This window comes from Peromyscus californicus, unplaced genomic scaffold (genome assembly GCF_007827085.1).
Source record: "Peromyscus californicus insignis strain IS unplaced genomic scaffold, ASM782708v3 Scaffold_15__1_contigs__length_86483966, whole genome shotgun sequence".
NCBI classification, from domain to species: domain Eukaryota; kingdom Metazoa; phylum Chordata; class Mammalia; order Rodentia; family Cricetidae; genus Peromyscus; species Peromyscus californicus.
Window position 1 is genome coordinate 28,135,113 of NW_026294447.1, and position 27,996 is coordinate 28,163,108.

The 27,996-nt window shown below is 40.9% G+C and overlaps 1 protein-coding gene across 2 annotated transcripts in view; it reads right to left on the minus strand.

Annotated features, from left to right (window-relative positions):
* Sec23a (SEC23 homolog A, COPII coat complex component) overlaps positions 1 to 26,034 on the minus strand; it is a 51,720-nt gene extending 25,686 nt beyond the window's left edge. For both annotated transcript variants that reach the window (XM_052738587.1, XM_052738586.1), the window contains exons 1-11: positions 25,793 to 26,034; positions 24,087 to 24,144; positions 23,511 to 23,597; positions 20,927 to 21,163; positions 18,141 to 18,220; positions 17,076 to 17,220; positions 10,086 to 10,244; positions 9,109 to 9,224; positions 6,789 to 6,912; positions 4,156 to 4,236; positions 3,172 to 3,261 (exon numbers count right to left, since the gene is read on the minus strand). In XM_052738587.1, coding sequence (XP_052594547.1) covers positions 3,172 to 3,261; positions 4,156 to 4,236; positions 6,789 to 6,912; positions 9,109 to 9,224; positions 10,086 to 10,244; positions 17,076 to 17,220; positions 18,141 to 18,220; positions 20,927 to 21,163; positions 23,511 to 23,597; positions 24,087 to 24,144; positions 25,793 to 26,013 — 1,398 coding nt within the window. In that variant the 5' untranslated portion in view covers positions 26,014 to 26,034. The remainder of the gene's footprint in view (positions 1 to 3,171; positions 3,262 to 4,155; positions 4,237 to 6,788; positions 6,913 to 9,108; positions 9,225 to 10,085; positions 10,245 to 17,075; positions 17,221 to 18,140; positions 18,221 to 20,926; positions 21,164 to 23,510; positions 23,598 to 24,086; positions 24,145 to 25,792) is intronic.
* Between the last annotated feature and the right edge of the window lie 1,962 nt (positions 26,035 to 27,996).

Genomic DNA, 27,996 nt, shown 5'->3' on the forward strand with positions numbered 1-27,996 from the left:
ATAACTTGGGCTGTTCCTGGAATGTGCTTTGCTGCCCCTCCCAAATGTAGGGGATAGGAGTGAATTCATTTAGATTATTCATTACAGCTGGCTATTAATTGTTTATATGCCTCTATGGAAAAACATGATTTTGCCACATGCAGCCTGTCCTTGTCCTTGTACACTTTACTCAGGTGACTCTTCTTAACCCTCAGAGTAGAAACTGTCTGATGCTCTGAATAAAGTTGGCTATTGTATGAGACTTTAGTCTGCCTCGTTTTTAGGCCCCCACTCTCCCTGGTTCACACTGCTAACTACAGCAGCAACAAAGAACTAATACCAATCTTCTCAGAGTGGGATTCTTCCTATGGAGTGGTTCAACACATGCAAATGAATAAATGATATGATAGTACTATATCAATAAAGTGTAAAACAAAAGGCATATGATGTCACCTCAATAGATGCAGAAAAGGCATTTGGTAAAATTCAGCACTCTTTAATAAGAATGATAAACACATTATGTATAGAAGAATTCTACTTCAACATAACAAAAGGCCATGCATTAAAAGGCCACAAATGACATCAAACCTTAGTGGGAGAAAATGAGCTTCTCTCTAGTGTCTAGAATAAAATAAGGATTCCTATTTTCACCAGTCACTAAACATTGTACTACAAAAAGTCCTAGCCACAAAATCAGGCAAGAGGAAGAAAACAGAGCATCGAAATTAGAACAGGAAGTCAAACTGTCACTGAAATAACACAACCTGTCTCTCACGTAGAGATCTCTACACATCCAACTAAAAATATTAAAAATCATGAAAAAAATAACCTCTTTTTAATGTTGGAAGAGCAAGGAGCTGGAGAAAAGACAGTGATTAAGAGTAAATACGGGGCTGGAGAGATGGCTCAGTGGTTATGAGCACTAACTGTTCTTCCAGAGGTCCTGAGTTCAATTCCCAGCAACCACATTTTAGCTCACAACCTCCTGTAATGAGATCTAGTGCCCTCTTCTGACCTGTAGGGATACATGCAGGCAGAACACTGTATACATAATAAATAAATTAAAAAAAAAAAAGAGTAAATACTGTGGGTTTTCCTGCGATGTCCCTGACCCCCCTGACTCCTACAATCCCTCCTCCCTCTCCTCAGCAGGACTACCGAGTATGGGCCAAAAGGCCCAATGTTTGGCCATGGATCTCTGAATCTGCCTCCATCAGTCACTGGATGAAGGCTCTCTGATGACAACAGGGATTGTCACCAATCCAATCACAGGGGATGGCCAGTTCAGGCTATGCATCTATTGCTGTCAGGAGTCTTAGCTGGGGCCATCCTTGTAGCTCTGAGTTTCCTTGCATCAGGCTTCTACCTGACTCCATTAAGCCCCCCTTTCCAGTCATGTCTCTCAGCACTCTTCCCTCTGTCCACCCCACAACCCAGTCTCTCAAGTTCCCATGCCCACCCTGTCCCAGTTCCCCCTGCATATCTCCTCTGTTTCCACTTCCCAGGGAGATCCATATGTCCCCCCACTCAGGCCCTCCTTGTTACCCAGCCTGTCTGGAAACCGCTAGCCTGGCTCATGGGAACTCACAGAGTCTGAAACAACAACCAGGGAGCTTTCATGGGACTGACCTAGGCCTTCTGCATATATGTGACAGTTGAGTAGTTTGGTTCTACTTGTGGGACTCCTGGCAGTAGGAGCAGGAGCTGTCCCTGGTGCTTTGTCTGCCTCTTGGGAACCTGTTTCCTCATGCTGGATTGCCTTGCCCAGCCTGAATACAGGGGGAGGTGCTTGGTCTTAAGGCAACTTGATATGCCATGATTTGCTGATGCCCATAGCAGGCCTGGCCCTTCCTGAGCAAATACAGAGGAGAGGTGGGGGGCTGAGGGGGAGGGGAGAGGGCAGAGGGGAGGGGAATGGGAGAAGAGGAGGGAGGGGAGGCTGCAGTCAGGATGTAAAATATATAAATTAATTAAATTTTTAAAAAAAGATCACCTTGTTACATTAAGCTGGCATGAGGAGGAAATAAATTTTACCTTATTTGTGGGGCAAAGTGAATTCTGGTTAGACAGTGATGGTACATGCCTTTATTCCCAGCACTCAGGAGGCAGAGGCAGGTTGATCTCTGAGAGTTCAAGGCCAGGCTGCTCTACAGAGTTCCAGAAGAGCCAGACCTGTTACACAGAGAAACCCTGTCTTAAGAAACAAAACAAAACAAAAACAAAAAAGGTAAATACTGCTCTTACAGAGGACTCAAGTTTGACTTCAGAACCCACACTAGATGGCTTACAAGCACCTGTAACTACAGCTCCAGGAAATCTGATGTCTCTGGCTTCTGTGGGCTCTTGTACACATAGGCACAAAACCCCACACATACACATAATTTTAAAATAATTTTTAGAAAAAAACAACAAGCATGTTGCCATATGCCTGTAATCCCAGCACTTGAAAGGCAGAGAATCAGAAGTTGAGAAGTTCAAGGCCATCATCACCTACACAGGGAATTCAAGGCATCTTGGCTACATAAGACTCAAGCTAAAAGAAATCAGTAACACTGTCATACACCTATACCAAACTCTCTGAAATGGAAATCAAGGGCTAGACATAGAGAGCTCAATGGTGGAACATCTACCTAGCCAGAGTAAAAACCTGGTTCAATCCCTAGCACTGCTGTGGAGGGAGGGAAGGAGGGAGGGAGGGAAGGAGAGAAGAAGGAAGGGAAGGAGGTGGGGAGAGAAGGAGAAAATAATCCCATTTACAATAGTAAAAAAAATACCTATTTCAAATCCAAACAAGGATAAAAGAAATTAAACAAATGGAAAGATGTCTTTGTTCATTGACAGGAAAATCAGTATTGTTAAAATGTCCATACTACCCAATTCAATCTACAGATTTATTGCCAATCTATCAAACTACTAATGACACGGTTCACAGAACTAGAAAATAAATCCTCCAATTCATATGAAAGACTCAGTTCTAAGTTTAGTGTTTGTTTACCTTTCAGTATTAAAAATCAGGCAGTCAGCCAGACAGGGTGGAACATGCTTTGAACCCAGCACTTGGGAGGCAGAGACAGGCAGAGGACTAAGAATTCGAGGCCGGTCTCATCTACATAGTGAGTTCCAGGGAGCCAGAGCTACATACTCTGTCTCAAAATACCAAAAACATGTTTTTTTAAATGTAAGCAGTCATACCTGATTAACAACTTCAAAATACATGGCTAAGGTTGTAGTGGGACTGAGTCCACATATCTTCCATTGACAAGTGCCACCTGTTCCAATCTCCTATAAAAAAAGAAGACAGGGTGCTTGGAAGGTGAAGAACATTATTTATTAATTTATAGGAAGAAGAAAAGCAGGGATAAGCCTCCAGTAAGAAAAAGCACACAGCTTTCAGATTTATTCAATAAATCTTAAGAGCTTAAAAATTTTAACACCATATCACCAACACATAATTAAATACAATTAAGCATTTTGCATGACAAAAACATTAACATTATTAAATGGTTTGCTAAGTAAATGAAAAGGATACAAGGTTTTTTTGAAGCATGCACTATTTAACAAGTGATTAACCAGTAACATTACCTTTCCACTCAACTTTCTTATCTGTGTCAAGGGATCCTATATATATGCATATATGACTAGGTCCTCTGCATCAGAATTATAAGCATTCTAAATGCCAAGAAAATTCAGACACAAATCTTTACCACACAAACTGCATATAAACTGATTTTTTTTGCTTTGTCATTTTTGAAAGCTGATTGTCTATTTTGTGCTGTCTTATCATCCTACCTACAACTACATGACTGTAATTTTGGAATGCATTACAGTCTCTCAACAGGCAGAGAAAAAGAAGGGATTGAAACCTAAATCTCTCTGATTTGGTTGTTCTGTTGTTAATTATGGTGACAAACGCCACTTGAAATTAATTTTGGTTTTAAGAAACCTAAAAATGTCCAAGGCATGAGAATTTATATAAGAGCACACTAGGACAAGGAATAGCTTAGCCATATAAAACAGAGCACTGGTGGTAGGAAAAGAACAACCACACATGGAAGTGTGCGACAGAAGCTTAACCACATACAACAGTTGAAAAGGAAAATCACAGGCTTCCATGACGGGCCTGTCTTTGTGCTAGCCTAGAAATTAATTGTGTTTTTTAGAACAAACATTACTTACGTTTTCAGACACGCAGGGTCCTTTAGAGTTAAGAGACACACAGGGTCCAATAGCTCCTGAAATCTTTATTTCCCTTGAGGTCTGTAAATAAGAACATGGTACATTTGGTTTCCTCAAGGATAAAGATAGAGCTCCAAAGATGGCTGAGTGGATAAAGGTACTTGCCACCAACCCTGACCAACTGAGTTTAAATCCCAGGAACCACATGGTAGGAAGAAAGAACCAACTCCTCAAAGTTGCCCTCAGACCTCCATACAAGCATCATAGCATGAGCATGTGCTCACAGAGACACACACATTAATAAATATAATAAAAATTTTTAATAAGTTCAAATGTTTATAAGTGTTTAAGAATATAAGCCATTCTTCCATGTTTAAAACTCGAAAGTCAGTGAAGACCCAGGTATGGTGGGGGACACCTTTAATTACAGCACCTGGAGGCAAAGACAGGTGGATCTATGTGAGGCTGAGGCCAACCTGGTCTACATAGGAAGTTCTAGGACAGCCAGGGCTACACAGAAAAATCCTGTCTCAAAAACAAGGCAATGAAAATATGCTAAAATTAAAAATAATTAAACATTAGGCTCTAATTTAATTCTAGTCTTCTATTTCCACCAGCCATAGGAGGACTCCATGTGGGAATCTGACCATGCTTTCAAAGTCATGCTATGCCTTAAATTCAAACTGCATATATCAAACTCCTGGCCTTCATCTATTGCTTCTCCACAGAAAATTCTGTCCGGAAGATTGATCTCTTTTTTAATTATCTTATGTGTAGGAATGTTTTGCATATATATATATATATATATATATATATATATGTGTGTGTGTGTGTGTGTGTGTGTGTGTGTGTGTGTGTGTGTGTGTGTGTGTGTCTATACATCATGTACATGTCTAGTCCCCACAGAGACAAGGCAGCACTGGATGGCTGGAAACTAGAGTTACAGGCAGTTATGAGCTGATGTTGGGAATCAAATTTGAGTCCTCTGGAAGAACAGCCAGTGCTCTTAACCACTGAGCCATCTCTCTAGCCCCAAGATTAGTCTCTTCCCAGTTTCTCCTGCTACCAAATGTAAGCTATTACATTGTCTTGTAACTAAAAATTAGAAAATGCTGGGACTGTAGCTCAGTTACAGAGCACTGGCTTAGCACTGAAAAGGCCCCTAGGTTCAATTTCCAGCACTGGAGAAAAAAAAATCTACTTTGCTGGGCATGGCGGCTCATGCCATGAATTCTAACACTGGGATACAGAATCAGGTGGAGCTCTATGAATTTGAGGCCAAGCTGGCATACATAGTGAGTTCCAGGCCAGCCAGGCTATACAGTGAAATGTGGTTCTTCATTAACCCTCAAATGACAGATACATGTATCTCCAATCTACAAGCAGCTCACATAATTAATACTATGGTTCTAATATTTCAACACAAACCGTCCACTCTCACCAGGCATTCTTCCCAAACATCTCATGTTGATGCTCGCCTCCAGGATTCTCCTCAATTTGGGCTACTGAATAACATTCATTTTCCTCTCATCTTTCAGAAAATAATATAAGCCACACTTCCCTGGTGTTTTATTTTCTGTTTTGAGACACAGAGTTTCTCTGTGTAGTCCTGGCAGTCCTTTATAAACCAGACAGGCCTCAAACTCAGATATCCCCCTGCCTCTGCCTCCCAAGGGCTAGAATTAAAGGCATGAGCCGCTATGCCCAGCTCTTACTTCTCTTAAACTTCTACACCACTTTGTTTTCTACTGTTACTTCATTTGATCATATACATTAGCTTAGTCTCTCTCTCTCAAGACGAAATTTCCCTAATAACAAAACCTCTACCTTACAGATCCAATCACATCTCCACAATTTCCTACCATCATGCTGATTACATGGTAAGAAATACTTAATGAAAATTCACAATCAGGGTTTTTGCAATATACATGTAATTAACACAAAGCCTTCCAAGTGTTTTAAGTCAATATTTGAAATTCATGATGGAATTTTACATACAACCAACACTAATCTCAAAACTAAAGAATAATTTCCTCTCAAGTTAGTTCATTTCTGCCATTATAAAAACTAACATATAGCCGGACAGTGGTGGTGATCGCCTTTAATCCCAGCAATGGGGAGGCAGAGGCATGTGGATCTCTGTGAGTTCAAGGCCAGCCTGGTCTACAGAGCAAGTTCCAGGACAGCTAGGGCAACACAGAGAAACCCTGTCTCGAAAAACAAGACAAACAAATAAACAAACAAAAAAACTAACATATAAATTAAGTATGAAAAGAAATATAATGTGTAGTGCCAGGCAGAGTAGAACACACGTACATCACAGCACCTGGAAAGCTGATGTCAGGAGTTAGAAGACAAACTGATAAGACCTTATCTCTAAAAAATGAAAATATATATCCAATATAAGTAACTTTACTTACATCTACTTTTCTAACCATTATTCAGAATGATCCCAGTCTCATGGGTTTTTAATGACAATACCTTTCTCTGGGAAACAAAATCTCTAATCCAAGGTCAAAAGTAACCATTATTTTTAAAGTACCTCTGAATTTGACTAATGTTTTAAAGCTATCATTAAGCCTACAATGTTCTCACTTGATAACATATCACACATGTCAAGTTTGGATTCTTACCTTTATTTCTAATATGCCAGCAAAGCCCATTTTTAACTCTCCATGTATATCTTTGGTGAATACTCTTTGAAAAGTTTGCTTGAATAAGGAAGTGTTGAAAGAGTCACCCATTACCATGTATCCTCTGCACAGGAAAAAGGCAAACACAACATAACAACACAATTAACTGGGCTCATGTATTACCTGAAAAAAATAAATTGCTTACACTATGAACAAATAGTAAAAACATTTCCCCAAACCAAATGTAATTAACTCTATTTCTATTAATAATTCATTTAAAATACAATTACCTTTATTTATGTTATGTATATGGGTATGCACACAACACAGTGTGCATGTGAAGGTCTGAGAACAACTTTCAGGTACCAGTTCTCTCCTTCCACCATGTGGGTCCCAAGTATCCACCTCAGGGTCTCAGGCTAGCCATCAGGGCTTTTACCCACTGGGCCGTTAACTGGTCCAGATTTTCTCCTTTTACACGCATCATCTAAGATTATCCGTGTTGTAAAATACTTGATAATGCATCGTGCATTAATGACTGCTCCTTTTCTCAGTAAGTATCCACAAAAGTTGTCTATACTTCTACTTCTCAAAGTGTGGTCCTTGGTCCAGCAACATTAACACCAACAACAACTCCATCTCAAACATACTAAAGAGCACTGGTTTTTTCACAAGAAACCCAAGATTTTGTACAAGTTAATACCTGAGAAGCTCTTGTCCATATCAGCTTCTTCCAACTCTCTGCCCCTGTTGTCTTTCTAATTCACTCTAGGTCAACTTTCATTGTTTTTAGTAAGATTCTCAATGACCTTTACAATGCTGAATTACTTAATCTCCACCCTGCATTATTTTGTATCTGTAATGGTTAGTACAGATTGCCATGGCCTTTACCTTATAGTATTTTTCCCCACTGAGCTCCTAGTTGTTTACATTTCCCTAGGTATATGTCTAAGAGAACACTGAATGAAGCTGAACCCCTACTTCACTTTTTTCAGCAATAAAAAGAAATACTAGCACATCGTAAATGTGCATAAACTTAAAATGCACACTGAATAAAAGAAGCCTGTGGTGGGCTGGAGAGATGGTTGAGTGGTCAAGAGCACTAGTTTCTCTTGCAGAAGATGCCAGTTCAGTTCCCAGCACTTACAAGGTGCCTCTTAACATCTGTAACTGCAATTCCAGGGGATCCAACTCTCTGTTCTAACCTCCTTGGGCACCAGGCATACACACAGCACACATACATACATACACAAGACATTCATAAACATATTTTTTAAAGAAACCAATAGCAAACACCACTTATTACTCCACTTACATGAAACATCCAGAAGAGGCAAGTAGTATCGCCTAGGGCAAGAGGATGGGGTGAGAAAGGAGAGAGGAATGGAAGGTAACAGGTAACAGGCCGAGTCTCTCCAGGGTCAGACAAATGTTCTAAATTCAATCACAGTAATGGTCATATAACTTGTGAACGTACTAAAACCTCATTTAATATTTTAAATGGATACATTTCATGATATGCTGTTGTGAAATATTATTTTAACTAGGAAAAGATGTGTTACATTTGTTTATGCTGCAAATATTACTTTAACTGTATAAAGGTGCGTTACATTTATTTATGCTGCATTTGTTTAATTGTGAAAAGATATATTGCTAGTTTACCTTGCCTGCCTAAGGCACCTGATAAAGAACTGAATAGCCCCAATAGCTAGGCAGATAAAGGACAGGCAGGGCTGGCAGGAGAGAGAATAAATAGGAGGAGAAATCTAGGCTCAGGAGAAGAGAGAAGAAGGAGAGAACGAGGGAAAAAGAGAGGCACATGCCCGGGGCCAGACAGACGAGCAGCTGCCAGACAGACAGACACAGAAGAAGCAGGAAAAGTAGGACATACAGAAAGAAAAGGTAAAAGTCCTGAGGCAAAAAGTAGATAAAGAGAAACAGCTTAATTTAAATTAAAAGAGCTAAGCTGAAATGAGCCTAAGCTAGGCCAACTACTCATAATTAATCAGAAGTCTCTGGGTCATGGTTTGGGAGTCTCCACCATGGTTGGTAGACCAAAGAAAGCCTGCTACAATGCACTATCTCAAAAACATTACTAAAACAACTAAGAAACTTTAGAATAAACTTTTTCCAAAGAACTTGTGCCTTTATAAGCCTGTCTTTTCAGAAAAAAAGTATACCATGAGCTCCAAAGAAGACACAGCAGAGCTGTCAGGAATGTTGCCATAAAGCAGAAGACCATGAGTGAGTGTGTCGTTTCCTAAGCTCTCAGTGTTGGTTCACACTGTAAGCAGTCGTTATTAGATATGCACATACGTACCCAGTAAGGTTAGGGCAGCACTTCATCTCCAGGAGACCTGTCTGATCTAATGCACATGCGTAGATATCAATAACATGCCCGGTCGTAGCAGCTCGATTGGCCAGTGCTTCAAAGTGCTATGAAAGATTTCAATAAAATCAAATATATAACCTAATTGTCCTAGAAATCTTTTTCCTATTAACAGATAAAATAATTTAAGAGTAAAAGAACAACTCATAATTTACTCATTTTGTCTCATTTAATTTCCTAAAATATAGTTTTATAAAAGTAATAAAATGACTTCTAGAAGTAAAATGACTTCCAGCTAGACATGTGGCAGATGTCAGCAATCCCATCACTGGGGAGACTCCAAAGGGAGCATCATGTCTTGCACTATATAGAAAGATTCTGTCTCAAATAAATAAGTAAGCAAAGTCTGATATTTTAACTTTCTTCGACTTAAAAGCCATTATTTTTAGATATGTTACTAAGTGAAACAAAACTAAAGAGAGGTATGTATTCTCTTCTTCAACACAAACACACACACAAAAAAAACCAAGAGAACAACACAAAACTCTTTTTCCTAGCTAAATCCATAGGCAAGTAACAAATACATCTGAAAAGAGAAAAAAAACAGAAGATAAGCCAATCTAAAGCATGGTTTTGCAGCTTTAACAAAAAAAATAAAATTTCTGAGCTCAAATGGGAAACTCATTAGCAGAAAAAAGCACTCACAGTGTCAAAAATATGACATCAATTATTGTTAAAAATATAACAATGACTACCAAAAACTATCAAACAGTACAGCAAAATTAAACTAAAAGTCTGAACTAAAAATAGCAATAATAATAATAATAACAAGGGCATCAACAAGCAAAAACAATACAAAGATTCAAGAATCACCATTAGTGAAATATACCTTTGCAAACCACCCCTAAAAATGTAAAGTTACAAAAATAGAAAACAATTCACAAGAAAACAACTGAATAAAAAATTACCTTAGTTCCCTTTTTAACATATTTGGCATTATCCTTTTCAATGTCATGCCAGGATCTTATTGGAGTCTTTAATTCATCTTCAACCACCATTCCAGGCCCCTGGGTAGCAGGACCACCAATGAACATCATGATCCGAGCACCAGTGTTGGGAAAAGTACACTATTGAAGGAAAAGAACTCATTCAAAAAATGTAAAGGATAACAAAAAGCAGGTATATACACTCCTGTCTCAAATAAATAAATTCCCAGCACCACATGGCAGCTCACAACTCCCTGTAACTCTAGTTCCAGAGTATATGACACCCTCGTCTTTCTTCCAGGGGCTGCTGCACACACAAGGTACACATGAACTCTCTTGCTCTTTCTCTCCCTCCATCCCAACCCTCTTCACACACACACACACACACACACACACACAATTAATGAAAAAGACATCCTTCTCCGGGGTCTAACCAGGGAAGTATAGTCCTCACCCCCATCAAGGAAACTCCTATTGCAGCAGAGACCATTACAGAAAACCACAAAGGATCAAAATGCAGAGTTGGTAGAGTCAGTCCCAACTGACACATCTACACCACACCTCCTGCACCTGAGGCTCAGGGATCATAGTGGAGGAGGGAGAAGAAAGATTTAATGAGCCAGAGGAACAGGAAGTTTGCTGTAAGATTGTGTCTCCTGTTGTGTAGCTTGGTCTGTTTGAGGCGCCCCTGGCAGTGGGACCAGATCCATCCCTGGTGCATGAGCTGGCTTTTTGGATCCCATTACCTATGATGGGACACCTAGCTCAGTCTTGATGCAGGGGGGAGGGGCTTGGACCTGCCTCAACTGAATGTACTATGCTTTGCTGACTCCCCATGGGAGGACTTACCCTTCTGAAGGAGGAGATTAGGATATGAGTGGTGGGGGGAGGGTGTTCTAGGCGGAGGAGTGGGAGGAGGGATGAGAGGGGGATCTGTGGAGGGTATATAAAATGAATTCAAAAATTTAAGTTAAAAAATATATAAATTTAAAAAAAAAGATTGTGTCTCCTAGAAATGTCAGAGAAGCTACACCCAACGAAGTCTCATCAACATGGCTGCCTAAACACATCCTGAACAAGGACGACACCAACAGGCATGCTAACATGGGACGGGGGAAGCCCACATGGCCTCAATCATACACAAAGAACTACAGGCAACTAGAGAGTGAGTGCTGAGCGTGGGAAAAACAGTATTCCCCAGGAAGAACACACCAACTGGTTACCCAATAACCAATGGTCAGCTTGGAAAACATACATAAAAAGGAAAAAATAGGCTTGAATTTGGAAGAAACTAGGGGACACTTGGGAGAGTTTCGAAGGAGGAGAGGGGGGAAAGGGAAATGATGTAATTATACTGTAATTTTTAAAAAATTAAAGAATTATTTAAAGCCAGGTGATGGTGGCCTATACCTTTAATCCCATACCCTCGGAGGCAGATCTCTGTGAGTTCAAGGCCAGCCTAGTCTACAAAGCTAGTTCCAGGACAGCCAGGGCTGTTGCACAGAGAAACCCTGTCTTGAAAAACCAATAAGAAGAAGAAGGAGGAGGAGGAGGAGGAGGAGGAGGAGGAGGAGGAGGAGGAGAAGAAGAAGAAGAAGAAGAAGAAGAAGAAGAAGAAGAAGAAGAAGAAGAAGAAAAATTTTAATTTATTTAAAATAGAAAAATATATTACAATAGATACCAATGAAATTCATGTAGTCATTTGGACATCTTAAAAACCTTTATTCTACAAAATGGACTATTTGTAGGTGCATATGATGTATCACAACTAAATCAAGATGAAATACAGTAATGAGTTTGTGGTAGTCTCCATTAGAAATGACCCCACAGACTCAGGCATTTGAATACTTGCTCTGAAGCTGGTAGTGCTGTTTGGGGAGGCTATGTGGAGTTGCAGTCTTGCTAAAGAAATACATCTTTAGAAGCTCATAACTTAGTCCCCTTGGCCAGTTTACTCTCTCTGCTTGTGACTGAATATGTGATCTCTCAGTTTCCTGCTCTGGCTGCCTGCTGCCATTCATCCTCAGCCATTATGGACTCTCTCTCTGTAATAATAAGATAAAATAAACTCTTCTGTTCAAAAAAAAAAAAAGAGTCAGACATGGGAGCTGTGCTGGCTAGTTTTTACATGAACTTGAAACAAGCTACTGATGACTAATTTGAGAATTGCCTCCATAAGATCTGGCTGTAGGCAAGCCTGTAGAGAATTTTCCTACTTAGTGATCGATGTGGTAGGGACCAGCCCACTGTGGGTAGGGACACCCCTGGGCTGGTGGTCCTAGGTTCTATAAGAAAGCAGGCTGATTCCATGTTCTGGCTATTACAAACAATGCTGATATGAACATAGCTGAACAAGTGCTCTTATGGTGTGGTTGAGCATTTCTTGGGTATATGCCCAAGAGTGGTATAGCTGGATCTTGGGGGAGATGGATTCCCAATTTTCTAAGAAAGCGCCATATTGATTTCCAAAGTGAACATGGAAACAACCCAGATGCCCTTCAACTGAAGAATGGATAAACAAAATGTGGTACATATACACAATGGAATACTACTCAGCAGAAAAAAACAATGGCATCATGAGGTTTGCAGACAAATGGATGGATCTAGAAAAAATCATCCTGAGTGAGGTAACCCAGACTCAGAAAGACAAACATGGTATGTACTCACTCATAGCAGGATACTAGACATGAAACAAGGATGACTTGTCTGCTACTCACATCACCAGGGAGGCTACCTGGAAAACAGGACCCCAAGAAAGACACAGGGATCGCCCAATGACAGAGAAATGGAATGAGATCTACATGAACAGCCTGGACATGAGTGGGGGTAATGAAAGGCGAGGGTCGAGGGAAAGAGAGCTTGGGGGAGCGGGAGATCCCAGCTGGATCAACAACAGAGAGGGAGAAGAAGGAATAGGAGACCATGGTAAATGAAGACCACATGAGAACAGGAAGAAGCAAAGTGCTAGAGAGGCCCACAGAAATCCACAAAGATACCCACACAACAGACTGCCGGCAATGGTCGAGAGACAGCCCGAACTGACCTACTCTGGTGATGGGATGGCCAAACACCCTAATTGTTGTGCTAGAAACCTCATCCAACTACTGAGGGATCTGGATGCAGAGATCCATGACTAGGCCCTGGGTGGATCTCTGGGAGTCCAATCAACGAGAATGAGGAGGGTTTATATGAGCGAGAATTGTTGAGACCAAGGTTGGATAAAGCACAGGGACAAATAGCCAAATGAATGGAAACACATGAACTATGAACCAATGGCTGAGGGGTCCACACTGGATCAGGCCCTCCGAATGGGTGAGACAGTTGATTGGCTTGATCTGTTTGGGAGGCATCCAGGCAGTGGGACCAGATCTTGTGCTCTTTGCATGAGTTGGCTGTTTGAAACCTGGGGCCTATGCAGGATTGTTTGGCTTGGCCTGGGAGGAGGGGACTAGACCTACCTGGACTGAGTCTACCAGGTTGACCTCAGTCTGTGGGGAAGGCTTTGCCCTGGAGGAGATGGGAATGGGGGGGGGGTGTTGGGGGGAAGGTGAGGGGGACGGGAGGGGGGAGAACAAGGGAATCCGTGACCAATATGTAGAACTGAATTGTATTGCAAAATAAATTAAAATAAATTTAAAAAAAAAAAAGAAAAAGAAAGCAGGCTGAGCAAGCCATGAGGAGCAAGCCAGTAAGCAGCACCCCTCCATGACCCTTGCATCAGCTCCCACCTCCAGGTTGCTGCGCTGCTTGAGTTCCTGCCCTCACTGTTTGTGATAATAAACTGTTATATGGAACTGTAAGTGAAATAAACCCTTTCCTCCTCAAGTTGCTCTTGGTCATGGTGTTTCACTACAGCAATAATAACCCTAACTAGGATAGTAGTGCACATCTTTAATACCAGAACTTAGGAGGCAGAGGCAGGCAGATCTCTGTGACATACTTTTCCAGGCCAACCAGCACAAAACTGTGAAACCTTGTCTCAAAAAAAAGGAAGGAAGGAAGGAAGGAAGGAAGGAAGGAAGGAAGGAAGGAAGGAAGGAAGGAAGAAAAGAAAACTAATAAATATAATCCAAGAAAGTGCTACAGGAATAAATCACATGGGCCCAACAGGTACTAGAACAAATTAACTACACCAACCATCCTACTAATAGATTTCAAGAATAAAGAAAGATTACAAGTTTAACACCACCAGCCAGTGATGCAGTCAATCTCCCCTCTGTAGTGAAGCTTCCACAACCAATCATGGGGTGCGGGGACACTGGAGAGATGGCTCAGTGATAAAAGCACTTGCTGTTCTTGCAGAAGACCCAGGCTTGGTTCTCAGCACCCACCCAGCAGTTCACAATCATCTGTAACTCCAGTTCCAGGGAACCAATGCCTTCTTCTGGCCTCCATGGGCATCCAGACATGCACAGGGTGTACAGACATACATGCAGGCAAAACACTCATATACTAAATAAAAACAAATAGATCTTTAAAAAAACAGATAAATCCAGTTACTCTGAACCTGATAGAAGAGAAAGTAGGAACGACTCTGAGATACCACCTTATACCTGTCAGAATGGCTGAGATCAAAAACACTGAAGACAGCTTGTGCTGGAGAGGATGTGGAGCAAGAGGAACTCTCCTCCACTGCTGGTGGGAATGTAAGCTTGTACAGCCACTTTGGAAATCAATATGGCACTTTCTTAGAAAATTGGGAATTCAATCTCCCCCAAGACCCAGCTATACCAATCTTGGGCATATTCCCAAGGAATGCTCAATCATACCACAAGAACATATGCTCAACTATGTTCATAGCAGCATTATTTGTAATAGCCAGAACCTGGAAACAACCTGATCACCCTTCAACTGAAGAATGAATAAATAAAATGTGGTACATATACACAATGGAGTACTACTCAGCAGAGAAAAACAATGACATCATGGGGTTTGCAGGCAAATGGATGGATCTAGAAAAAATCATTCTGAGTGAGGTAACCCAGACTCAGAAAGACAAACACGGTATGTACTCACTCGTAGGAGGATACTAGATGTAAAAAAAAGATGACTAGACCACTACTCACAACTCCAGAGAGGCTACCTAGGAAACAGGACCCCAAGAAAGACACAGGGATTGCCCAATGACAGAGAAATGGATGAGATCTACATGAACAACCTGGACATGAGTGGGGGTAATGAAAGGCGAGGGTCGAGGGAAAGAGAACTTAGGGGAGCGGGAGATCCCATCTGGATATACAACAGAGAGGGAGAACAAGGAATAGGAGACCATGGTAAATGAAGACCACATGAAAATAGGAAGAAGCAAAGTGCTAGAGAGGCCCACAGAAATCCACAAAGACACCTCCACAACAGACTGCTGGCAATGGTCGAGAGACAGCCCAAACTGACCTACTCTGTTGATAGGATGGCCAAACACCCTAATTGTTGTGCTAGAAACCACATCCAATGACTGAGGGAACCGGATGCAGAGATCCACGGCCAGGCCTCAGGTGGAGCTCCAGGAGTCCAATTGGTGAGAAAGAAGAGGGTTTGTATGAGTGAGAATTGTTAAGACCAAGATTGGAAAAAGCACAGGGACAAATAACCAAACCAATAGAAACACATGAACTATGAACCAATAGCTGAGGAGCCCCCAACTGGATCAGGTCCTCTGGATAAGTGAGACAGTTGATTATCTTGATCTCTTTGGGAGGCACCCAGGCAGTGGGACCAGGACCTGTCCTCAGTGCATGTGCTGGCTGTTTGGAACATGGGGCTTATACAGGGACACTTCGCTCAGCCTGGGAGGAGGGAACCGGACCTGCATGGACTGAATCTACCAGGTTGAGCTGAATCCCCAGAGGAGTCTTTGCCCTGGAGGAGATGGGAATGGGGGGTGGGCTGGGGGGAAGGGGGACAGCGGGAGGGGGGAGGACAGGGGAAACATGGTTGATATGTAAAATTAAATTAAATTATAAAATAAAAAAATCAGGGTGGAGAGCTTACCAGAAGAACCAAGTTTGATTCCCAGCATCTTTGTCAGGTGGATCACAAAGACCCATAACTACAGCTCTGCCTCTGACCTCTGAGGGCACTTATACTCAGATGCACACACACATGCACACAGACACACAGACACACACACACACACACACACACACACACACACACACACGGAATTTAAAATAATAAAAATAAATTCCTTTTTAAAAATCATATGGACTGGATTTGGAGTTTCTGGATGGCTGAACCCATGCTGCTTTCTAGTGTGTGATGTGCAGAGGGGACATGCCCTTTCATGTTGCAACTGTATGCATTTCTCCTATAAGGTTGTGTCTTTTGTAACACTCTTTATAAGTAAGAAATAAGTAAAGGGTTTCCGTAAGTTCTCTGAGCCAGCCACTATATCAAATTAATCAAACCTGAGGAGCTACCCAACTTATAACTAGAAGTACAAATAACAACCTACTACTTGTAGCTGGAATTTGAAGTGAACAGCCTGTCCATGGAAACGAGCCCTTAATCTGTGAGAACTAATGCTACTTCCAGTAAACAGTGTCAAAATTGAATTGATAGGACACACAGCTGTTTCTGCCACAGAATTGCCTGAACTGTGGAGTTTTTAAAAAAAAAAAAAAAAGTATTGTACACTGATTGCTGAATGAGAAGAGAAGAGCCACACATGGTGGTGCACAGCGATAGTCCTACACTCAGAACTCTAAGGTCGGAGGGCTGCCGTCAGTTCAGGTTCAGCACTAATTGTATTATATAGTGAGACAGAAGAAAAGGAGGAGAAAGATGAAAGTGGAGCAAGGAAGAAAAAGATAAAAAGAAATAAGAAAAGAAGAAAGAAGAATAGACCCTTACACCAACCACCACCATGGTGTTTGGCTCACATCTTTACTATTCTACATGTGCACACACACACTCATGTGAGCAAACACACACAAGGACTCTTACATTTCAAAACCAAATTTTCATCATTACTACCTCAAGTAGTCCTACAGCTATGGAAAGGGCCACTCCTAAGGAACGCAAAGGTCTCTTCCCTTGTGGTACAGGCCAAGGGTCTCGCTGAAGTTCTCCCAAAAGATCTGTGAGATTCATGTCTATTTTCTGTACTGGCTGTAAGAATCTGCAAAACAGGAGTAAACCAAAAGCCATTTACAAATGTGATATTGCAAAAACTATTTGATACACAGTAGACCAACAGTTCACAATCTTCTGTGTGCAGCAGAATGCACTGGAGTGTTTCTTTGGAAGCAAGTTGCTACTGGAGACATAGCTCAGTCAGTAGAGGACTTCTCTAGCAGGTATGAGAGCCTAGGCTGGACCCCCAGCAACACACAAAAACACACACAAATACACACTCCAAAGGGTGGGGAAAAGAGGAGATAGGAAGAGAAGGAGACAAGAGGAGAAGGGAGAAAGAAATGAGTCAGGAATGGTAGTACACATCTGTAATCCCAGCACTAAGAAGGTGGACATAGGAGAATCACCAAACCAAGTCTAAGTCCAACCTGGCTATAGGAGACTGTCTCCCCAGAAAGAAAGGGAGATGGCTATTACTGAGCCACATACTATAGTCTGTTTATCACTCCAGTCATACTGCTGCTACCAACCAAGGAATCAATACAACTGTTACCAATTTCTTTTAAAGTTTTAAGGTTATCAACATAATTAGAAGATACATCAATGCCTCAATCAGTTTTAGTAACAGCACCTCTGATCAGAAGGTTAAAGCTACCTGTAAAGAGAAAATTACAAGCTTTTGAGGCCCTATTTTTGCATAGCCACCCTCAAACCACATAAAGGTTTTATGAACTTAAAAATAAAAACAAACATATCAAAACTAAACTCCTAACATCATAATGATTGAAAAAAGTACCTCAAAAAACTATAGCTTGTTTCTACAACTATATACTACTGTAATTTATTTATATCTCTAACATTACTAAATATTATACTATCACCTAATGCCTTTGTTCAAGTTGAGGGCATGGTATGTTTAAGTACCTGCTTGAATTATAGAATTCTGTTTGCCATATTAATTACCTATTAGAAGGAGGTGGCTGCTGGACCTGAGGCCCACGTGTGGCTTGAGTAACAGGTACTTTAGAGAGCTCCAGCCTTTCCTATAAAGAGATTATTACAGTGAGATCACAATATTTGTCAACTTCTTAAGATGTTCAAGGTGCTCTGCTACAAATTAGGAACACAAAATGAGCATAAGGTCTCTTCCCCCAGAAAGCCAACAGTCTAGCTGTGGAAACTGAGCTCTCTCAGTAGCACCAGGAGAGAGCAAATACAAGGTCTGATGGAGTGAAAAGGATGCTAATTTAGAAGTACTTCTTATCTAATGTAGTCAAAATGCATTAATGATTAACTTAAATGTCTTTCTTCTTAGCTTATATTCATCCTTTTCAGCAACTATTATCTTAAACACCTAATCTGTAGCAGGAATACAGTGGTTTAAAAAAATACTCACTGCTCACATGATAGTTAAAATCTAGAAGAAAGGAACGAAGTTATCTAATAAAGCAGTGTAAAATCATAACTGCAGCACGATGAAGCAGTATATCAAGGACTGGAGAGATGGCTCAGCAGTTAAGAGGCTTGCAGCTCTTACAGAAGACCAGGGTTTGATCCAGCAGGTGGCCCACGTATCAGCCTACCAGCCGTTATCAGCCTATAACTCTAGAAAATCCAATGCCTTCTTCTACCTCTGCAAGCACCTACACTCATGTGCCTGTACACACACACACACACACACACACACACTCACACACACACACTTTTTTAAATAAAAAAATCTTTTTCAGCCGGGCAGTGGTGGTATACACCTTTAATCCCAGCACTCAGAGGCAGACGGATCTCTGCGAGTTTGAGGCCAGAGTTAGCTCTAGGACAGGCAAGGCTACACAAACAAAAGCAAACAAACAACAAATCAAACATTTAAAGGTATAATCTATTTTATTGTCATGACTATCCTGAAAGGCAGACATTGTTATCACAGGTTATATATCTAATCCAAAAACTCAAACCTGAAATGCTCCAAAACCTGCAAGCTTGTAAGTGTCATCTGGATGCCACAATAGAAAACTCCACACATGACTTCACATGATGCACTAGTAATACAGATGTACTAAACATAATCTATAAAGTTACGTGCAGGCTGTGTCTATAAGCATATACACATTAAACATCAATTATTTTAGCTTGCACTTGGGTACCATCCCCAAAATATCTCTTTATATACAGTATTATGCCATAGAATGACACCTCAGTCAATAATGAGCCACACACAATGATGAGTCCCTAAGATTACATCACCTATTGTACCATAGCTGCTTAGTTGATATAAGTGCTCTATGTTCACACCATGATGAAAATGGCTAATGATACATTTCTCAGAATGTATCCCATCTTCCCATACCCATGTTCGCAAATATTAAAAAATGAAAGGAAAGAAAGGAAGGAAGGAAGGAAGGAAGGAAGGAAGGAAGGAAGGAAGGAAGGAAAATAGTACCCATGAGGCAGAAGCAGGGCAATCTCTGTGGATTGGAGACAAACTTGGTTTTCATGGAGTTCCAAAACTTTGAAAACCCCTAACACATCCGTTTGTAAGTATTTTAGATGAGGAATACTCAACTGGTACCAATTCTCCTGCGTCTTGAAAACAAATGATCCTCCTTCCAAGTCACTCTGAAAGGAAGCCCATACCCTCTGAAGCCTCACTTTGCTCGTCTCTTGCCTTCACTCATCCTCTTCCGTCTCCTTCCCTTCCGAGTGTACACCCTCAACCACTTCTCAAAGTGTCGTTAACCAATTCCCAAACTGTCTCCTTCCTTATCTTCAACAAACCTAAGACAATAACAAACTTCAGAGCCAGGCACAGTGGCTAGCACAGCCAGGCACACCACCCTGTGCGCTGCACTCAGGAGGCCGAGGTAGAGACCAGCAAAATACCCCCAGTCACTTCAAATTTTAAAGATACAGTTAAAAGTAGATAGTGTTAGGCAAAGGAGACAGTGCAGTCAGGAAAATGTTTATGATTTAGTAAAATATTTGCCTCAAAAGCATGAAGACCTCAGTTCAACCCCAGAATACATTAAAAAAAAAATCAGGGTGAGCCGGGCAGTGGTGGCACAAGCCTTTAATCCCAGCACTCGGGAGGCAGAGGCAGATGGATCTAACCTGGTCTACAGAGCAAGTTCCAAGACAGGCACCAAAACTACACAGAGAAACCCTGTCTCAAACAAACAAACAAACAAACTCTGGGTGTAATGGTGCAAACTTGTAATCCACTACTTGAGTGATAGACACTGGTGGATGGATACCTGAGGCTTAATGGCCACCCAGCCTCACCTAATCATCAAGTTCCAGGCCAATGAGAGAGCCTGTCTCAAAAATAAACAAAAGACAAAAATAAAGTAGAGTGTAACTGATGAATAACAATGCCTTAGGTTGTCCTAAGGCCTACACACACACACACACACACACACACACACACACACACACACACACGTACATACACAGTCACTAACTAAACAATGCACACAGTGAAATCCTAAATAAGAACATACACTGAAATTCTAATAAAGCCATTACAGAAATGAAACAGGTTATATATGTGGTCATGAAGAGATATCAAAGACACACTATGAAAAGTAGAAAGTCTTCAATTTGTATGACAGCTAAATTACACAAGAAACAAAACTGATGTTAATACTAAAGTTAAAGCCTTGTCATAATGCAATTATAACAAAGTGAATTCATCATGGTTTTTTAAAGTACATGCATCTAGGGTCTGGAGAGATGGCTCTCCCATTCTTACCCACCTGCAGTTGTTTAGCAGATAAATCCTTTGTTCCCCTGAAGACATAGCTTTTTGAAATGCCTTCACATCCAAGTTGATGAACATGGACAATTTTCCCAAAAGTAATAAGTCCAACCAAAGCTGTAGGTGGCAAAAGACTCAATGACATCTGCAAAGATTCCTTTAGAGCTTGTAAATCTTCATCTTCTATACAAGTATCAACCACATAGAGAAATATCAAAGGCATCTGGGGGCCGCGCTTCAAAAAAAATGCAGTAAGAAAAGGACTCATAAAGGTATTAGCATTGTATAACAATATTCAAGATAGTCAACCAAGAATAATTAAAACTGAAAATAGTGTAATATTAATATGTGTATGCAGTGAAATTCTAATAAAACCATTATAGAAATGAAACAGGTTATACCCGTGGTCCTGGAGAGAGCTAAGACACAGCACTGAGTGAAAAAGGAAGTGTAAAGGGCTGACAGGGTGACTCTGCATGTAAAAGAACTTGTGGCACAAGTCTAAGGACCTGAGTCCATCCCAAAACCCACAATGGAAGAAGAACACTGACTTCAGAAAACTCTCTTCTGACCTCCAAACACACACTATGGTATGTACACACTTGTGCGCATGTGCGCGCACACAGACACACACACACACACACACACACACACACACACACACTTTGGGGCTTTGGTTTTGTATTTAATTACACGAAGTTTAATTTCTTGTAAGCACTTATTACTTTTCAAACTGAGTATAGTAATGCACACCTGTGACCCCAGCAGAGGACCACCAAGAGTTGAAGGTCATCTTCATCTACATAGGAAACGTGACATACATGAGACTCTGTTGCAAATAATAATAATTTTAAAATATTTCAAATAATAATTTAACAACTACAAAGTTCAGGCCAGGTACAGGAACACCTATGGCTTCAGCTATTGGGGAGATTTCACTAAGAACAACAAAATCAAGATTAACCTGGATGGAAAACAGAGTGGGTTGCCAGATTAAAAAAAAAATGATATAACACATTATTTTAAAATCATAAGCCATTTACCAAGTTTTTGGTCAAAACCATATAGAATAAGTTAAATAGCATTCTACTATGAGTAAAATAGCACACTAGTAATATGTGCATTTCTACTTGAGTGAATTTCTGTAAGTATAGTTATTTTTGTTTTTTTGTTAGGGTTTATTTCACTCTTTTGTTTTGTTTTGTTTTGTTTTTCAAGACAGGGTTCTTTCTCTGTGTAGCTTTGGAGTATGTCCTGGAACTTGCTCTGTAGACCAGGCTGGCCTCGAACTCACAGAGATCCGCCTGCCTCTGCCTTCCGAAGGCTGGGATTAAAGGCGTGCGCCACCACTGCCAGATTCATTTCACTTTTTAACCACATATCTGTGCGGGTATGTGGATGTGTAAAAGCCTAGAACAGTGCATCACATGCACTGGAGCTTCAATTACAGGCAGTTTTGAACAAACGGATACGGGTGCTGGAGACTGAACTCAGGCCCGCTGCAAGAGCACCAAGTCTCCTTAACCACCCAGTCAGCCTGGCAGTTATAGTTAAATAATTTTTAAACTAAAAAATAATAATAATAATAATAACGAAGGCCTGGAGAGATGGTTCAGTGGTTGGGAGTGCTGACTGCTCTTCCAATGGACCCAGGTTCAATTCCCAGCACCCACATGGCGGCTCACAACTGTAACTACAGTTCTAGGGGACCCAACACCCTTACACAGACCTACATGCAAGCAAACCACCAATATACATAAAATAAAAAGAAAAAATTATTTAAATTAATAATAATGAGATAATGTTTATAAAATAATTACCTGAGCCTGGGATGACTTTTCAGAAAATCAAAACCTAGCCAGGTTTGACAAATGTAGTAACTAGTTCTAGTGAACCACAATTCTGTTCCTGTACCACATTCAGATTTTTTTATTGGCCAGCCATAATGATGCATACCTTTAATCCCTGCACTATAGAGGCAGTCAGAGGCGGCCTGCTCTACACAGGGAGCTGCAGGTCAGCCAGGGCTTTAGAGACAGGCACTGTCTCAAAAACATATTTATACTTTTAAATTTCCACACCTTTTTTGATTTTTGTTGTTTTGAGATATGTCTCATAAAGTCCAGGTGGACCTCAAACTCATAGACCAAGTAGACCTTGAACCCCTGATCCTTCTGCTTCCATAAGCAAAGTTCTGTGATTACAGGCATGACCTAACCTGCCCAGCTCTCCACAATAAAATCCATAAGCAACAAGGGTATGTTCATTCATAAACTCCAGGACACACAGTAGAATTTAGCACTTTATTAACCAAGTATACGTTAAGAGACCTCCAATTATAAAAATGAAGCTGAAACTTTGTTTCTTACTGATCAAATCACACCATCCTACCCAGTATCTGACTAATCATCAAATAATTCCAGTCAGAAATTACCTTCATCAAATTGACCTTAATGTTTCTTAACTGTGAAATGCTCAATTCGATTTGTCAGGCCCTTAACAGGATCTCCATTTTCATAATTATTCTGACATAAGCCCTTGTCTACTTATAGCTTTCTTAAATACCTACTCTTATTTCTTACCAGAACTACATATTCAATGCTTGAAAACTGGGGTAAAAGCTCAACAGGCTGACTCAGTTCAGATATCCCAGCATATGTAGGTGGAAACTGCAAACAGAAAAAAAAAAAGTTACCAAATTATTGCCAGAAATAAGGTTTTAAACTCAAAATTGTTTCCTCATCATTTAAATTTCTGTCTGCATTTTTTGTTGTTGTTGTTGTTGTTTGTTTTTGAGATAGGGTCTTCTATGCAGCCCTGGCTGTCCTGGAACTCACTATGTAGACCAGGCTGGTCTCATTTAATTATTAAAAAGGTATTTTCAGGCTGGTGAGATGACTTAGTGGCTAAGTGCTCTTGCTTCTAACCCTGACTACCTGAGTTTGACCCCTGGAGTCCATATGGTATAAGGAGAGAACTAAATCCCTCAAGTGACCTCTACACATGCTCAGCCTTGCACATGCACACCCACCCACACACAAGCCATACATAGAATGAAAAGAAGGATTGTTTTGTTATAACCATTTTATCCTCTTTACACAAGCATTCCCCTACATGACCAGCACTACAGCATTAGCATCTGGAGGAGATGTCCTTACCTGATTCCTTTGGTAACAAAAGTTGCAAGCCCAGAGTTTTGCTCCATAATCCACTTGACTGTTTTAAGAAAAGACAGATTAGTTCAGTTCAATTTTACAAGGACCTCAATTTAAATAAAATTAATTTCATTCAAAAACATGGAGTAAAATTGATGATCAAAGTGATTTGCTTTTTATTCCTGGGGACATGAGGGGTTGAGCCCAGGGCCTCATACATTAGACAAACATTTACCACTAAACTAAATTGTACCCCCGTTTTGTTTTGAGACAAATCTTCCTAAAACACCCAGGCTGACCTAGAACCCACAACCCCTCAAGTCTTTAGAATTATAGGCTTCTACGACCACACCCAGCTGAAAATACTACTTAAGTAGCAATAATAAAGACTAAAGGGCCAGCAAGATGGCTCACTGGGTCAAAGTGCTTGCCAAGAAAGCCTAACAACCTCAGTTCAATATCTAGAGCCACGGTAGAAGGAGAGAACTAACTTCCAAAAGCCGTCCTCTGACCTCCATAGCACCACAGATACATGCACACAAACACATACACATGTGCACACAAACACAAATTATTTGTTTTAATTACACAGACAAGAAAACCAAGAGAGCTATTTCTAGAGAAAGTGTTTGGAACAACTACTTTAAAGCAGAACCTTCCTGGGTATGCATGGTACTACATTCTTGCAATCCCGACACTTGGGAGGCAGGTGCAGGACTGTATGCAGCACATTTGAGGCTAGTCTAGTCACATAACAAGTTCCAGGCCAGCTGGAACACAGTGAGACTGTCTCACAAAACACAAATCAACAACAACAACAAAGATAATAACAAAGAAAACCAAAGGAGATCCTTCAAACTTGAAGAGCAGGCTGAAGTTGAAAAGAAGCCAGTGACAGGAGAACAGAGGCAGAATGCTATATGAAGAATTAACAAACACTTGCAAAGTGCCAGGCTGTAAGTTTAGTTGGTACGCTCAAGGCTCAGACAGAGAAAAGATGGGAAGATGTGACATCGATAGGAAAGACTGGGGAAGCCTGTAATCCCAGCATCAGCAAACACCAGGTCAAAGTCAGAGAATCCACAGTGCTCTGGAGGTAGAACTGACTGCATTCACTAACAAACTAGATGGGAGCAAAAGCAGAAGAAAGAGAAATTTAAAAAATGTTTCCTGAGATCTTGCCTTAGGAATAATAGCACCTTTTGAATATCACACCAACTCATTTATGACTTTTCCAAGTCATAAGATGGGTTCATACACAGCCAGTACCATTAGTAGGATATAATACTTTTTATAATGACATTTGTATCTGGTCTCTTCACTTGACTAATTCATTATAACTAGAATGCTAAAATTTAAGCTCTTGGGATTCCTCGACTACAACTGTAAATAGAAAAAGCAGAATTCTTTACATAAATGAATAAGAAACAATTTATTTTCCTTTTCTTTTCGTTGAGATGATCTCATGTAGCCCAGCTTGGCTTTGAATTTGCCATGCAGCTGAAAATAATCTTGAATTTCTGATCGCCCTGCCTCCACTCTCTGAGTGCTGAGATCTCAGGTGTGTGCTGGTTTATGTGAAGCAGGGGACTGAACCCAGGATTTTGTGTGTGCTAGGTAAGTACTCTACCAACTGAGCTAACCCCTCAGCACAAATTACAGTTCTGAACTATATTACCACAGTACTTCCTTCCATGTATTTTGATTACCATAAAGGATTCAAAACTGCTCGACAAGTTGTCCTGCTGCACAGGACAGGCTCGTATTGAATGGGTGGTAAGTCAGGTCTCTCCTTTAGAGGCGTAAACAGGGCTGCCACCGGAACAACCATTCTTGTAGCTTCCAGCCGACTAGATGGCCAAACATTCCAACTGAACCGGACCCCATCTCGTTCTTCATTTTGTTCGATAAATTCCAAATAGGTTGTCATTGTAGTGCTTGATTCTTATCTCTGTCTGAAACATAAATTAAAAGATAAAAATCTAGAAGCATCATAAGAAACTCAAAGTAAATGTTTTTCTACCTTCGGCAAAATTAACACATTAAAAATTATGACCAAATTAAAATATAGTAACTCCACTCATAATCCATGATGGCTCTACAAAGCCTAATGCTCATGAGGCTTAGTAAGAGGAAGGGATTGTAGGGGAAAGGGGCTGGCTAAAGAAACCCACCCTGACCCTGGAGCCCAGAACTAGTTTAAAAAACACAGTCTAGATCTGAGACCCGAGCCAGAGAAAGAAACACTTTATCCCTGAACCCAGAACCAAAGAAACATGCCCTGACTCTGAAACCAGTGCCAAAGAAACACTCTTTGTCCTTGGAATCAGAGCCAGTGAAAGGAATATGCCCTAGCCTTAGAATTAGAGACAAAAAGCTAAGAAAGGCCAGTGAAAGAAACAGTTTGGCTCTGCGGTCAGAGCCATCTCTGCCCCTGACCAACTGACCAGTGAAGCAGACTCTGCCTCTGACCAACTGACTGACCAGTGAAATGAACTCTGCCCCTGACCAACTGACCAGAGAAACCAACCAATCACAGAGCAGGAAACCAACCAATCCCTAAGTACTCTGACCCTGGAACCCAGAACCAGGGGAAGAAACACAGCCTGGATCTGGGTGGGACCTGAGTCTGAGAAAGAAACACTTTATCCCTGAACCCAGAACCAAAGAAACATACCCTGACTCTGCAACCAGTGTCAAAGAAACACTCTTTTGCCAGAGTCCAGTTCTTCCCAGACTGGCTCTGACCAGAAGTGTCAGCCCCTTGTCTCAGGACATGCCATAAATGTACATAATAAAAGGAGAAAGAAGAGAAGGTAATGCCCACTGGCTTTTTTGTATCTACTCCCCTGTTGCACCTTTAGAAGCATCAAAATGTCACAAAAGTGACCAGAACTATTATTTTAGGTTCTCTGTCAGCCACCGTGTGGTTTAGCTGAAATTAGAGGCTCCTGACAATCGAGAGCAACCAGAAGGAAGTGGATGCAGAGCACACTTCCGCACTGCCGCAGAGGTGATTTCTCTCCTTTAGGGCTGAGATGCACTGGGAACTCAATCTCCAGAATCAGTTTCTTTAACTCATGGGTAGAAACTTAGAGAAAAAAAAATTCCCAAATTTCCAATATTCCTTAAAGACAAATTTCGTGGACAGTCTCTGCAATCCAGAATTCCCAAAGCACCAGTGACCCTCCAGTGTTCCATACCGTAGTCATGGGTGATGGTGTTTGCAACAAAGAAAACACAGTAACAGTGATTTCACAGAGCAAACCTTGAGCTTCTTTCTCCATGTGGACACACCCAGGGTTCATGGGGTTGCCAGGCATCCAAACAGGTTAGGTTGATGTGCTTGCTTTCCAGAACTCTGTGACATGCACACTGCCTGCTGAGTGTCTGGAAGGAGATGAGTCAAAGCACAATGAGACAATTCCTGGTGTCTTCACATTCCATCAAAATGAGCAATGCAAAGTGTTTGTCAGTACTGTTTCTCTAACACCAAAAGAAAAAACAAGATTTTGAAATCTGCTTTTGGTCTAGAACACTTGACTGCCATTCCTTGCATAATAACCAAGGACAATTCCATAGCAACACTGCCTCATGTCATTTGAAGGAAACCATTGAGAGAAACATGGCTTAGTGACCTTGACCTTTCATGGCTCCAAAATTAATATTTTACATTTAAAAGATAGTCTGAAGATCTTCATCTCAGTCACTACCCATTCCTAGTTGAAGAATGAACTGATAGGTGTGGTAGTTTAAATGAAAATGGTCCCCATAGGTACATATATTTTCAGGCTTAGTCCCCAGTTGATGAACTATTTGGAGAAGATTAGGAGGTGTGGCCTTGTCAGAGAAGGTGTGTCACTGGGGGTGGGCTTTGAGGTTTCAAAAGCCCATGCCAGGCCCAGTGTCACTC